The sequence below is a fragment of the Rhincodon typus genome, chromosome 1 (assembly GCF_021869965.1).
Source record: "Rhincodon typus isolate 14 chromosome 1, sRhiTyp1.1, whole genome shotgun sequence".
In the NCBI taxonomy this organism is placed as follows: Eukaryota; Metazoa; Chordata; class Chondrichthyes; order Orectolobiformes; family Rhincodontidae; genus Rhincodon; species Rhincodon typus.
The window spans coordinates 22,536,910-22,550,022 of NC_063332.1; the positions used below are offsets into that span (position 1 = coordinate 22,536,910).

At 45.3% G+C, this 13,113-nt stretch overlaps 1 protein-coding gene across 1 annotated transcript in view; it reads right to left on the reverse strand.

The window, feature by feature from the left end:
- Nucleotides 1–719: 719 nt before the first annotated feature.
- LOC125484443 (probable E3 SUMO-protein ligase RNF212) overlaps nt 720–13,113 on the reverse strand; it is a 79,130-nt gene continuing 66,736 nt past the window's right edge. The window contains exons 9-10 of the mRNA XM_048603229.1: nt 11,864–11,906; nt 720–966 (exon numbers count right to left, since the gene is read on the reverse strand). Of these exons, the coding sequence (XP_048459186.1) occupies nt 720–966; nt 11,864–11,906 (290 nt within the window). The remainder of the gene's footprint in view (nt 967–11,863; nt 11,907–13,113) is intronic.

The following is a 13,113-nucleotide window of genomic DNA, read 5'->3' on the forward strand; positions in this document are numbered from 1 at the left end:
CCAGCTCGTCCCTGCCTCCCTAACCTGTTCTTCCTCCCACCTATCCCGTCCTCCCACCTCAAGCCGCACCTCCATCTCCTACCAACCAACCTCATCCCGCCCCCTTGACCTGTCCGTCCTCCCTGGACTGACCTATCCCCTTCCTAACTCCCTACCTACACTCACCTTTACTGGCTCCATCCCCGCCTCTTCGACCTGTTTGTTTCCTCTCCACCTATCCTCTCCTCTATCCGCCTCCCACTCTCTCCCTATTTATTTCACAAGCCCCTTCCCCTCCCCCTTTTCTGATGAAGGGTCTAGGCCCGAAACGTCAGCCTCTCTGCTCCTATGATGCTGCTTGGCCTGCTGTGTTCATCCAGCCCTGCACCTTGTTGTCTCTAAATCTCATTGTCTTTCTAATGCTAACACTATTGCATTTCTTGCTAGTTTTCTCTCATTATGTATGTTCTCATTCAATTTTTAAATCATCCTATGTTTACTTCTAAACCTTTCTGAATCTTCTGGATTACCATAAATCTTCAATACATTGTTTGCCTTTTATTTTAATTTGATACCATCCTTAACTTCCTTAGTTAGTCATACATAGTTCATCCTTCTCAAGAATAATTCCACTATGCTTTTATTTTTAAAGATGGCATTATAGCTAATCAAACTAATAAAATAATTCAGTATTATACTCAATTTAATCTGCTTTCTTACCCCACATATAAGTTTATGTATTAAATGTACACCTTGGTCAAATAACAAGTAGAAAATGAAAAATGACACTTGCTCATGAGAAGATTTGACATGGTTATGAGAGGCCTTGAGACAGATGGCTGTGATGAAGATTGTGTTGGAAGATAGGATTGTATATTTCTATAGCTTGAACTGTCCCGGGATCCTCCTTCCCCATGATTCAGAGCAGTAGATGACAAGGAGCCTGAAAGCCCAATTTGTTGCACTGGTGTTGAGAGGCCTGAGGTCCTTTAAGTAGAGGAAAAAAACACAACAGTGAATTCTTTCTCAGTTGTTATTAACACAGCATTACCTTTCACAGAAAACATGTGACAAAAGTTTGTAGTTTCTTTAAAGAGCATTTTCATTGCATCTTTTCTATTTCTGAACTCTATACAAATTGTTGTAAATTATATCAATTTTTGTTCTTGGTTTCACGATTGGATTATGGGTATGACATTAGTCTTTGGTAACAGTACAAAATGGGTGACAATGAATCAACAGCCCTTTTAAAAAACACTACATATTTCTTTCCATTTAATTCAAATGGGGTTGAATTTGAAGCAGTTTGGATTGTGAGATTTTCCATAGTGCCTACATTTTCTTTTCCTTCCACTCTAATTCTGAACCATTAATATTATCATGCACTGATCTCTATTTGAGTCATTGTCAATGCTCAGGAGTTCATATGACCTTGCCAGAATCACAAACACTTTGTATTTGCCATTTTAATAACCAAGCAGCCTTCACTTGGGCAAAAATTCATAATCTTATTGTTCAGAATCAGAAGTACACACCATGGTTCTATGCCACTTCAAGGTAAGAGTAAATAACATCATCGACTTTATGAGCTTTTACAAAAGTAGTAGTATTTAATGATGCTTTAACTAGGTGGAGGACCCTGATATTTCTTATCACAAAATTCGCAGTCGTGGAGACATCTTTAATTGGATGACCAGGATCACGGCTCCAGAAACAACAATGGCAAAAGCAGTCCTCTGGATGCTGAAAGTCCTCCTTACCAACATTTGCAGGCTTCTGCCAAAATTGGGAGAGCTGTCTCACAGACTAGTCAAGTAGCAGCCTGGCATTGTCAGATTCACGGAACCATACCTTACAGAAGACATCCCTGACACCACTTACACCATCATTAAATATGTCCTGTCCGGCCGGCAGGACAGACCCAGCAGAGGTGGGGGCAGAGTACAGTTGGGACGGATTTGCTCCGGGAGTCCTCAACATTTGACTCTTGGCCACATGAAGTCTCGTGGCTTCAGATTAAACATGTACAAAGAAGCCCCCTGCTGAACTACATGTACCGTAATCCCTCAGCTGATGATCAACACTTGGTGGAAGCACTGATGATTATAAGGGCGAAAAATGTACTCTGGGTAGAGGATTTCAGCATCCAGCACCATGCATGGTTTGGCAGCAGCACTGCTGATCGAGCTGGTCAGGTCCTAAAGGACATAGCTGCCAGATTGGATCTGTGGCAGGAGGTGAAGGAAAACATACTTTACCTCATCTTTACCAATTTGCCAGCTGCCAATGCATCTGTCCATGACAGTATTGGTAAGAGTAATCACTGCACAGTCCTTGTGGAGACAAAGTCCTGCCTTGACATTGAGGAAATCCTTTGTCATACTGTGTGGCACAATCACTGTGAAAATAGAATAGCCATTGAACAGATCTAGCAACTCGAGACTGGGCATCCATGAGGCGCTGTGGGCCATCAACAGCAGCGGAATTGTACTCCAAAATAATCAGCAACTTCATGGCCCGACATATCCTGCACTCAACCCTAACCATCAAGCCAGGGGATCAACCCTGGTTCAATGGAGAGTGCAGGAGGATATTCCAGGAGCACCAGGCATACCTAAAAATGAGGTGTCAACCTGGTGAAGCTACCAAACAGAATGACTTGTATGCCAACAGCGTAAGGAGCAAATGATCTCAGAGCTAAGAGCAAAGCAATCACACAACAAAAAGATTAGGTGTTGTGTCCAGGGTCTAGAAAAATGCTGAGCAATGCAGGAGTAAGGTCAATGGCCTTCTGTGCTCCACCAGATTAAGTGCTACTATCTGCAAATTCACATTCACTCTATCCCTGCTACTGTATTAACATCGCACTGAGGCTCATGATCTATAACTCTCACTAATGCATGCAACATTTTCCTTTACTTTTTCCAAGCCAACCCAAACCCCAGTATTACTAACCCTCCAGGTCCCCTTCTCACTCCCTCAGGACATTTCGCTGCAATTCCTCCATCTGCATTAGGACTAACAGCTGTGTCAAACACTTTCACCTCACTCAATCCCTCCTTTTCTCTCATAACAGGGAAGGACAGTCTATAATAGGGCTGATCAGCCAAGAATGGGTGACAGGGTGCTGGATATTCATTACTGCAAGGACAGGCATTTCACTCTGACAGGCAAAGACGAACTGCTACTGTGGAGATGCTGAAAACCTCCATACACAAGCGGGTGAAGGCAGCCGGAGATGGTGAAGAGGGTGAGGTCAAGCCTGAACTGGGGGAGGTCGAGCCCTTGTGTGGAGTACAAGACCAGCATGGCCAGGCTCTTATGGACTGCGGTGTTGAACTGTTAACTGTGTTTCTTTGTTTTTCCACTTTTTAATAAGAAGGACTGTAATGATTCACTTTTGAATTTTGTTTTCCTTTTTTTCTGCCCTGTACCTAAGATGGTGCCAGAAGTGGCAATTTGTAACTTTTCACTCTGCTCGTGTGAGTACATGTGACTGTAAGTCTAATTCAATTCAATGTCCCAGCAACCAGGGAAGATGTAGTGTTTGTTGCTGTTCTACTCTCCCATTATCCTAAAATTCCTGTCCCTTGGTTACAATGCTTCCTTTCCTTTGTCTCCTGCAGGCAACAGCAGCCTGTGCACAGCAGCCATGGACAAGAGGGACTCCCTGCAAGACGTGCCCTCATCCACCTCTGAGGAAGAGAGCACAGATGCCTCTACAGAAACACTGGGAAGGCTGCCGCCTGCTCACTACTTACACTTCAGTGAATATTTTATTTAGATTAGACTCAGGAGCACCTGCTCGTGAGCACCTCACTGCTGCATTTCCACAGCTGGTCAAGGGAGAAACGGCTCAGGTCACTGCACTCACAGGACAGCTGGAGACTGGGCAACTACTTAGCCCCAGGCAGAAGAGGATCACATGGGCAATTAGGTGTACAAGCAGGCACAGCAACAGCAGGCAGGTTTGGATGGGGCACCGGGCAGTCTAACACAGAGGCTGCAAGTCTGCAGCAACGCAGTTTGCACGCTGCTGTCTTAAGTGAGTAAGCATCTGGCTGTCTCTATGGACAGACTAGCGATTGCCATGAAAAGCCAAATCCAGCAGTCTCACAGTCTGGCAGATCACACAGACGTGCACTCCATCGCTCTAGCCATTTGTACTCAGCACTAATGGCAAGGTGACAGGGGAACAAGAGATCCTGACCTCACTCCAAGCACTCCTTCCTCACAAGGAGACAGGGTGGTGCCAGTAGGCACCCAGCTCCAGGAAGAACCACACACACTGGCCCCTCAGAAGTCTCCTCTCAGGTCACTCCAGAGATGGTCAGACCTTCAACCTCTGCCCTGTCTGCCAGCCTCAGACCTGTAGGAACTCAAGCCGAGGAGGGTGCACGTGCTTCTGGGCGGTACACATTCAGCATGTCTGGGTCTGACAGACAAAAAAGCCTCTGAGGCCATCTGACCACACTTCCAAGGTCAATGGGCTTCACTAAAATGCAGGTTCCCTCTGAACCAGCTGCAGAATTCAGGAATGTACTGAGATGCAGCAGGAAGGAAAGAAAACAAAGTCTTTTGAGGGCATATAGGTGGCATAGGTGACACTAGAGTGTAAATAATTTTGCATTTATTTATAATCTATTTAGTTATAATATTTATAAATGTGTTCTCTTTTCACCATTAGCTCTGCATGCAAGTCTCTGTCTAGCCACAACTACAACATTGAAGATTCACACTCCACCCATTCTTGTCATGACTCGATGTTCAATGGTCCAAGGTGTGAAGGAAGCAGCTCCTGCACCATGCACCAGCAATGGGTAAATGGTAGGTCTTCACTACTTTGGCAACCCCAGCTTTCCAGTTAGACAAACAAAGCTTTTGCATCACAGGCATAAGTGGGATTCACTCATGATCTTGCATGATATGGTCAGGAGTACATAGGGCAAGGATATGGACTGCATACAGTAGGCTAATGTCTAAGGTTCACAAAACATGCGTCACTCATACGGTGGTTTATGTAATAGTGTTACCCTTTGAAGGGCCTCACATTGCTAGAAATTAAAATGCCATCACAGAACAATGCACTTATGCCACACAGTCCAGGTCTCAGCCATTTTTATCTCCGTTGTACACTTGTTATTTACAACACAATGAAGGCAACAGCAGTTGCTCTTGAAACAGTGAAGCTCATGCTCAGCCTCTCCATCCTGTGAATTCCCAGACAATCCCATTCCTACTAGCCCTCCCAGGCAGCCCCATAGGCCTCGCATTTCCCCACGTCGGCACCAACCTATCTATCTATGTCTCCATCTGTTCACTTTACTCTCCAGCCCCAGGCATATCAAGTAAACATGCTAAGTCTAGTAGTGAACTGTTCCCCCATGGAAGCCAGGGTTCTGCTCACAATTGATGAACCCCATCACTCCCACATGACCTCTTTCACTCCCATGTGTAATCATCTCTCCTGCTTACATATTGAGTTGCTCTCCATTCAGTACTGTAATCCTCTCTGCAAGTCAACATTCTGACCACAATCTGCACAAATGAGATCATCTGCCTCCATCCTGCAGCCACAGCCCCTCATTAAAGCCCCATCTTGAAATTTACTGGACAGACCCCCAGGACTGACCTTGGCCCATGACCTTGACCAATTTAGGCAGAAAGCCCTGAATGATGAGTAACCAGACACCTTGCTGATACCTATGTAACTTTTCAAATATGTTCCCAGAACTCTCCAGACAACCAGCATTGGGATCCATGGGCTGACAGGCAATTGGATCCTTACTGCCCTGGCCATCTCCTAAGCTCCTGGACAGATATCAGAGGCGGCTCTTATCAGTTTTGGTCACCACACTACCAGAAGGACATGGATGATTTGGACAGGGTGCAGAGAAGGTTTATGAGGATGTTGCCTGATCTGGAAGATTTAAGTTATGAAGTGTGGTTGGATAAACTTGGATTTTTTTTCACTGGAAAGATGGAGGCTGAGGGGGGCGACCTGATAGAAGTCTACAGAATTATAAGAGGCATAAATAGGGTGGGTAGTTAGGGTGGTTTTCCCAGGGTGGAAAAGCCAGCAACAAAAGGCACAGGTTCAAGCTGAGGGGGAGAAAGTTTAGGGGAGAAGTGCAGGGAAAAGTTTTCACACAGGGGGTTGTGGGTGCCTGGAATGCACTGCCAGTGGAGGTGGTGGAAGCAAACACGTTAGCAATGTTAAAGGCGTCTTTCGACAGACACAAGAACGGGAGGTGAACAGAGGGACAGAAACCATGTATGGGCAATCAGTAGCGGGTCTAAATAAGGATTAGGAATCGGCACAGACTTCGTGGGCCAAAGGGCCTGTTCCTGTGCTTTATTGTTTTGTATTACTGTGCTCAGACTCTCTGACTGAAGAGGGTCTTCGTGTTCTTGACTGGGCACTATTCCTCTTAGACTCTGAAACATGGTCACTCAGTTAAAGCAAGAACTGCAGATGCTGGAGTCAGAGACAACACAGTGTGAAGCTGGAGGAACACACCAGGTCAGGCAGCATCAGAGTAACAGGAAAGTTGACATTTCAGATCGGGATCCTTCATCAAAACCGTTCCGATGAAAGGTCCTGACCCAAAACGTTGACTTTCCTGTTCCTCTGATGCTGCCTGACTTGCTGTATTTCTCCAGCTCCACACTGTGTTGACTCTGGCCACTCAGTTGATGCACATGCAGTGTGCATGGAACATACACAGCTGGCACATAGGGCAAGTGTGAGATTAATGTAGGACTGAGCCATTCAGCAAATGTCCACGCCCCTTATCGATGACTGCTGACAAACGTAAAAAGTTGCCTGGCTGTGTCAGAGTTAAATTCTAAGACAAGACAGAAGGTCTGTAAATATCTAAAGTGCAAAGCATAAAATCAAGACAAAGCTCAGCAGGGATGTTGTGAATATCCAGTTAGGCTCAAAGTGAGTGAGCACTAAGACAGCAAACAAACAGCCTTGAGATGTGGCCTGGTCCAGTCCATGGCTTGGGCACCAGTCCCAATGCTCAAAGTATCCTTGCAGGAGCATTCCAATGAATAGTGCCAGTGTGCTCCAAATTGCAGCATTGAAGCGCAGAAGTGTACTGTAAATGGACCATATATGTGTCATGATGATGCAAGGGGCTGTCACGAATTGGATGCTAGCATCTGTGAACCTGGTGTGCATTTAGCCATTGCCCATGGGCTATGCACTGAGATGTTGATTCTGGTTGTACAAGATTAAGATCCGGTGAAGCAAGCTGCAAACTGCAGTCACCAGATACCTGCTCAGACTTTCATGATGGGAATTCTCAGTATCTCGCTTCTATCCAGTGAGTGGGATAATGAGAGCCTGCATATTACTGAGGTGAGATTAGTTAGAAATGAGGGTGGTAACAAATGATAATCCCTACTATTAAGCCTCCCACCACTCACTAATGAGAATCTCATTTTGATGCCCAGGACTTGGTTAGAAATGCAACTTGTTGGGCTTGAATTCAAGAAAGGCCTTGCTCAACATTCTTTGCCATAGCCTATGCTGTTCAGGGTCTGGAAAGACTCTGCTCATTATACAGGAAAAACTGACAGAAATAAGAAGAAATTATTTCTTATGGAAAAAGTGGCAGTGACCAGAGGAATCAGATTGAACTCAACTGAAACAAATGTGGCATAAAACTGTATGTCTTTTATTCAGCAAGTTGTTAAAATCTATACTGTACTGCCGAGAAGGGTGATAGAAGAAAATTAAATAACAACATCAAAAAGAATTGGATAAATATCTGAAGTGAAAAAATCCAGAATCTTGGCTCTAGTTTTATTTGCTTCTCCAAAATCATGTCCACCAAATGGGGTAGACCTAGCTCTACCTAACTAAAATTCCACAAATCAATAACTGTGGAGCAGATGTCAGGAATGTTTCTCACTAGCCTTCTTGGTGGCTGGGACTCTTTTTTCCATGTTTGGAATAGGCTGAAATGTGGCCCTGGCAGAACCCAAACTGAATGTCAGTGAACAAGTTATTGCTGAGTAAGTGCTACTTGATAGTACTAACAACAACCCCTTTCATAAGAGACAACAAGGTGCAGGGCTGGATGAACACAGCAGGCCAAGCAGCATCATAGGAGCAGAGAGGCTGACATTTCGGGCCTCGACCCTTCATCAGAAAAGGGGGAGGGGAAGGGGGTTTTGAAATAAATAGGGAGAGAGGGGAGGCGGATAGAAGAGGGATAGAGGAGAGGATAGGTGGAGAGGAAACAAACAGGTCGAAGAGGCGGGGATGGAGCCAGTAAAGGTGAGTGTAGGTAGGGAGTTAGGAAGGGGATAGGTCAGTCCAGGGAGGACGGACAGGTCAAGGGGGCGGGATGAGGTTGGTCGGTAGGAGATGGAGGTGCGGCTTGAGGTGGGAGGAGGGGATAGGTGGGAGGAAGAACAGGTTAGGGAGGCAGGGACAAGCTGGACTGGTTTTGGGATGCGGTAGCGGGAGAGGAGATTTTGAAACTTGTGAAATCCACATTGATACCATTGGGCTGCAGGGTTCCCAAGCGGAATATGAGTTGCTGTTCCTGCAACCTTCGGGTGGCATCGTTGTGGCACTGCAGGAGGCCCAGGATGGACATGTCGTCTGAGGAATGGGAGGGGGAGTTGAAATGGTTCGCGACTGGGAGGTGCAGTTGTTTATTGCGAACCGAGCATAGGTGTTCTGCAAAGCGGTCCCCGAGTCTCCGCTTGGTTTCCCCAATGTAGAGGTAGCCACACCGGGTACAGCGGATGCAGTATACCACATTGGCAGATGTGCAGGTGAACGTCTGCTTAATGTGGAAAGTCTTCTTGGGGCCTGGGATGGGGGTGAGGGAGGAGGTATGGGGGCAGGTGTAGCACTTCCTGCGGTTGCAGGGAAAAGTGCCGGGTGTGGTGGAGCTGGAGGGGAGTGTGGAGCGGACAAGGGAGTCACGGAGAGAGTTGTCCCTCCGGAAAGCAGATAAGGGTGGGGAGGGAAAGATGTCTTTGGTGGTGGGGTCGGATTGCAGATGGCGGAAGTGTCGGAGGATGATGCGTTCGATCCAGAGGTTGGTGGGGTGGTACGTGAGGACGAGGGGGATTCTTTTTTGGTTCTTATTGCGTGTTGCAGGGCTGGATGAAACCAAGCGGAGACTTGGGGACCGCTTTGCAGAACACCTACGCTCGGTTCGCAATAAACAACTGCACCTCCCAGTCGCGAACCATTTCAACTCCCCCTCCCATTCCTCAGACGACATGTCCATCCTGGGCCTCCTGCAGTGCCACAACGATGCCACCCGAAGGTTGCAGGAACAGCAACTCATATTCCGCTTGGGAACCCTGCAGCCCAATGGTATCAATGTGGATTTCACAAGTTTCAAAATCTCCCCTCCCCCTACCGCATCCCAAAACCAGTCCAGCTCGTCCCTGCCTCCCTAACCTGTTCTTCCTCCCACCTATCCCGTCCTCCCACCTCAAGCCGCACCTCCATCTCCTACCAACCAACCTCATCCCGCCCCCTTGACCTGTCCGTCCTCCCTGGACTGGCCTATCCCCTTCCTAACTCCCTACCTACACTCACCTTTACTGGCTCCATCCCCGCCTCTTCGACCTGTTTGTTTCCTCTCCACCTATCCTCTATCCCTCTTCTATCCGCCTCCCACTCTCTCCCTATTTATTTCAAAACCCCCTTCCCCTCCCCCTTTTCTGATGAAGGGTCTAGGCCCGAAACGTCAGCCTCTCTGCTCCTATGATGCTGCTTGGCCTGCTGTGTTCATCCAGCCCTGCACCTTGTTGTCTTGGATTCTCCAGCATCTGCAGTTCCTACTATCTCTGATTCAATTTTAACCCCTTTCATAACTGTGCTGAAGATGAAGAAGTGATAATTGGGTAGTAATTTATTGGGTTGGATTTGTCCCGCCTTTTATAAACAGGACATATCTGGCCAATTTCCCATATTGCTAGATAGATGCTAGGGTTTTAGCTGTACTATAACTATAACTGTGCTGTACTATAAGTGTGAGTTCATCCATTTTGGTAGGAATAACAGTAAAATGGACTATGTTTTGAATGGTAAAAAATTACAGCAAGCTGCTGTGCAGAGGGACTTGGGTGTCCTTGTGCCTGAATCACTAAAAGTAGGATTGCAGGTGCAGCAGGTAATTAAAAAGGCAAATGGAATTTTGTCTGTCATTGCTAGAGGGATGGAGTTTAAAAACAGGGAGGCTATGCTGCAGCTGTATAGGGTCCTGGTGAGGCCACACCTGGAGTACTGTGTGCAGTTTTGGTCTCCTTACTTGAGAAGGGATATACTAGCGCTGGAGGGGGTGCAGAGGAGATTCACTCGGTTGATTCCAGAGTTGAGAGGGTTGGATTATGAGGAGAGACTGAGTAGGCTGGGATTATACTCATTGGAATTTAGAAGAATGAGGGGAGACCTTATAGAAACATATAAGATTATGAAGGGAATAGATAAAGTGGAGGCAGGGAGGTTGTTTCCGCTAGCAGGTGAACCTAGGACTAGGGGGCATAGCCTCAAAATAAAGGGAGGCAGATGTAGGACTGAGGTCAGGAGGAACTTCTTCAGCCAAAGGGTTGTGAATCTGTGGAATTCCCTGCCCAGTGAAGCAGTTGAAGCTACCTCACTGAATGTGTTTCAGGCAGGGCTGGATAGATTCTTGAACAGTAAAGGAATTAAGGATTATGGTGAGCGGGCGGGTAAGTGGAGCTGAGTCTCAAAAAGATCAGCCATGACCTTACTGAATGGCGGGACAGGCTCGAGGAGCCAGATGGCCTACTCCTGCTCCTAGTTCTTATGTTCTTGTAACAGTTTGGCAAGAGACATGGCTAGCCTAAGTCTTCAGTGCCATTGCCAGAATACTGTGTGGCCAACAAACAATGCAGTGCCCCATACAATCAACCATTTCTTGACAGGTAAATAAATTTGTGATGGGTGTGTATACAAACAGCAGAACTTTATTGTAAAGCTCTATGCAATATGTCACAGTTTAAAGAAGTGTTAACACATTCTTGCCTGAGACTGGATGACTTACAGTGATCATAGAAAATCCACAATAATTTCTACTGAACTGATATAGAGTCATAGAGTTATAAAGTTATGCGGCACAGAAAAAGACTAATTGTACCTGTGTCACCACCTCCTCTGGCAGCTCAGTCCAAACACGCACCATCCTCTGTGTGAAAGGTTGCCCCTTAGGTCCCTTTTATATCTTTCCTCTCTCACCTCAAACCTATGCCGCCTAGTTTTGCACTCCCCTATCATGGGAAAAAGACCTTGGCTATTCATCCTATCCATGCCCCTCATGATTTCATAAACCTCTATAAGTTTACCCCCTGAGCCTCTGAAACTCCAGGAACCCTCCAATCCCAGCAACATCCCTTGTAAATCTTTTCTGAACCCTTTTAAGTTTAACAACATCTTCCTCATTTCTTTACATGAAAACACTTGCTTTCATTGCTTTTTGTAATAAGTAAATATAAAAAGAAGACCACGGGTCACTAGTTAAAACAATTTATCAGTATTTGATAAGACTACAGCAAACTTTGTTTAAATCGGCACCTTATCAACCGGCACTTGATAAGCCAGTAAGTACGTATGCTGTAAGTATAACAGTGATGTGTATATCCACTCCATTACTTTGTGTTACTTTGTGTTTTTACATTGATTTTAGGAGGTGTTGATGTTTTTACATAGATTTTTTGAGGGATGTTGATGTCTTGAAGCTTCACTTGGTCAGGGTTTACTGTGGTTATAGCATATCTTTTGATTATCCAGAATATTTGATCACTCCTGGTCCCCTAGGTGTCAGTTAATAAAAAAAGTTTGCTGTATTTCCAAATGTGGGATAGACTTTCCAATACATACCTAAAAGCTCCTACTTTATTCATTCCTCTGTAAGGCACTGTACCTAAACCAACAGTAAAGTTTGGTTTCATAAATAAACTGTTTTCGCATAACAAGACAATAGAATCATATCAGTACTTTTTCCATTAACTATATATAATGGAAACAAAGTAGATTTGTTGCAAAAATAATGCATGTATACTTTTTTCCTGGATGCAGGAATGCTAAATTTAGAGGGCTGCGGAGATAGGTCTGGAGAATGGGGGTAGCGCTTTTGGAAGCCAGTACAGACATGATGGGTCAAATGGCCTCCTTCTGTAACTTAAAATTTTATGATTCTATGTTTCTAAAAGGTCGAACAGTGGTGGCAAAGATGGAACGAGCAAAAAGGGTCCTTAAGTACACTAAGTCCTTGTGTAATTTTGCCCTATTTAACATTCTTTTACTTTAACATCAGTCACTTAATAGGTCACATTTAGCATTGTGAGATTCATTTCAAAGTCATTTGCTACTGCTCTAACTTGGGACCGTATAACCCAATCATCACCATTTTGGAGCAGCCACTCTTGACTGCTAACCCACCCTTTTCTTGCCAAAATTCCAATGTGTTGTTTTCGTCAACTCTCCTGTTCACTGCTTCCCTCTCCGGAAATTTTGTTATCAGTTAATCTGGTTCCAAATCCAATTCATGGCCAAAGCTCTGGATTTATGAAAGTGCAGGCCGCAATGTTGCAAGAGTGCCAAACTGGAGCCGTTACAATCAACTTTATTCTTAAGAAATGCTCCCATTTGCCTCAAGAAGCACAAGATGCAGTGCTGCTTGTTGAAACTCACAATGAGTTGTGAAGCAGGAATTAGTGAATGGAAGAATCCTGAATAGGAGGTTAGGTGAAAACAAGGATTGGTGAAAGGGCAAGTATGGAGCAAGAGAGTATGCAAGTCTGAGGGTCTGAAGTGAGAGGGTGGGTTAAAAGGGTTAAAGACAGGCCCCAATCTGTAGCGTCATTGGGAAGAAGGGTTGACAGTGACCTGGAGGATCAGAGTGCAGAATGTGTGGCAACCAAGACCTTCAAGAAACAGGATTGGCGGTAAGATGGTTCAGGAGCTTGCAGGAGATACTATAAAAAGAACATTACCTACCACGTTTTTGATATCTTTCAATTTAACAGGACTTACTGTAGCTAAGAGCTAAAATTAAACATTTTCGAATCAACATAGAAGCCCTCAGGAAAAGTTAAAACAAAATGCTGACTACGGCTTAGAAGTCAATC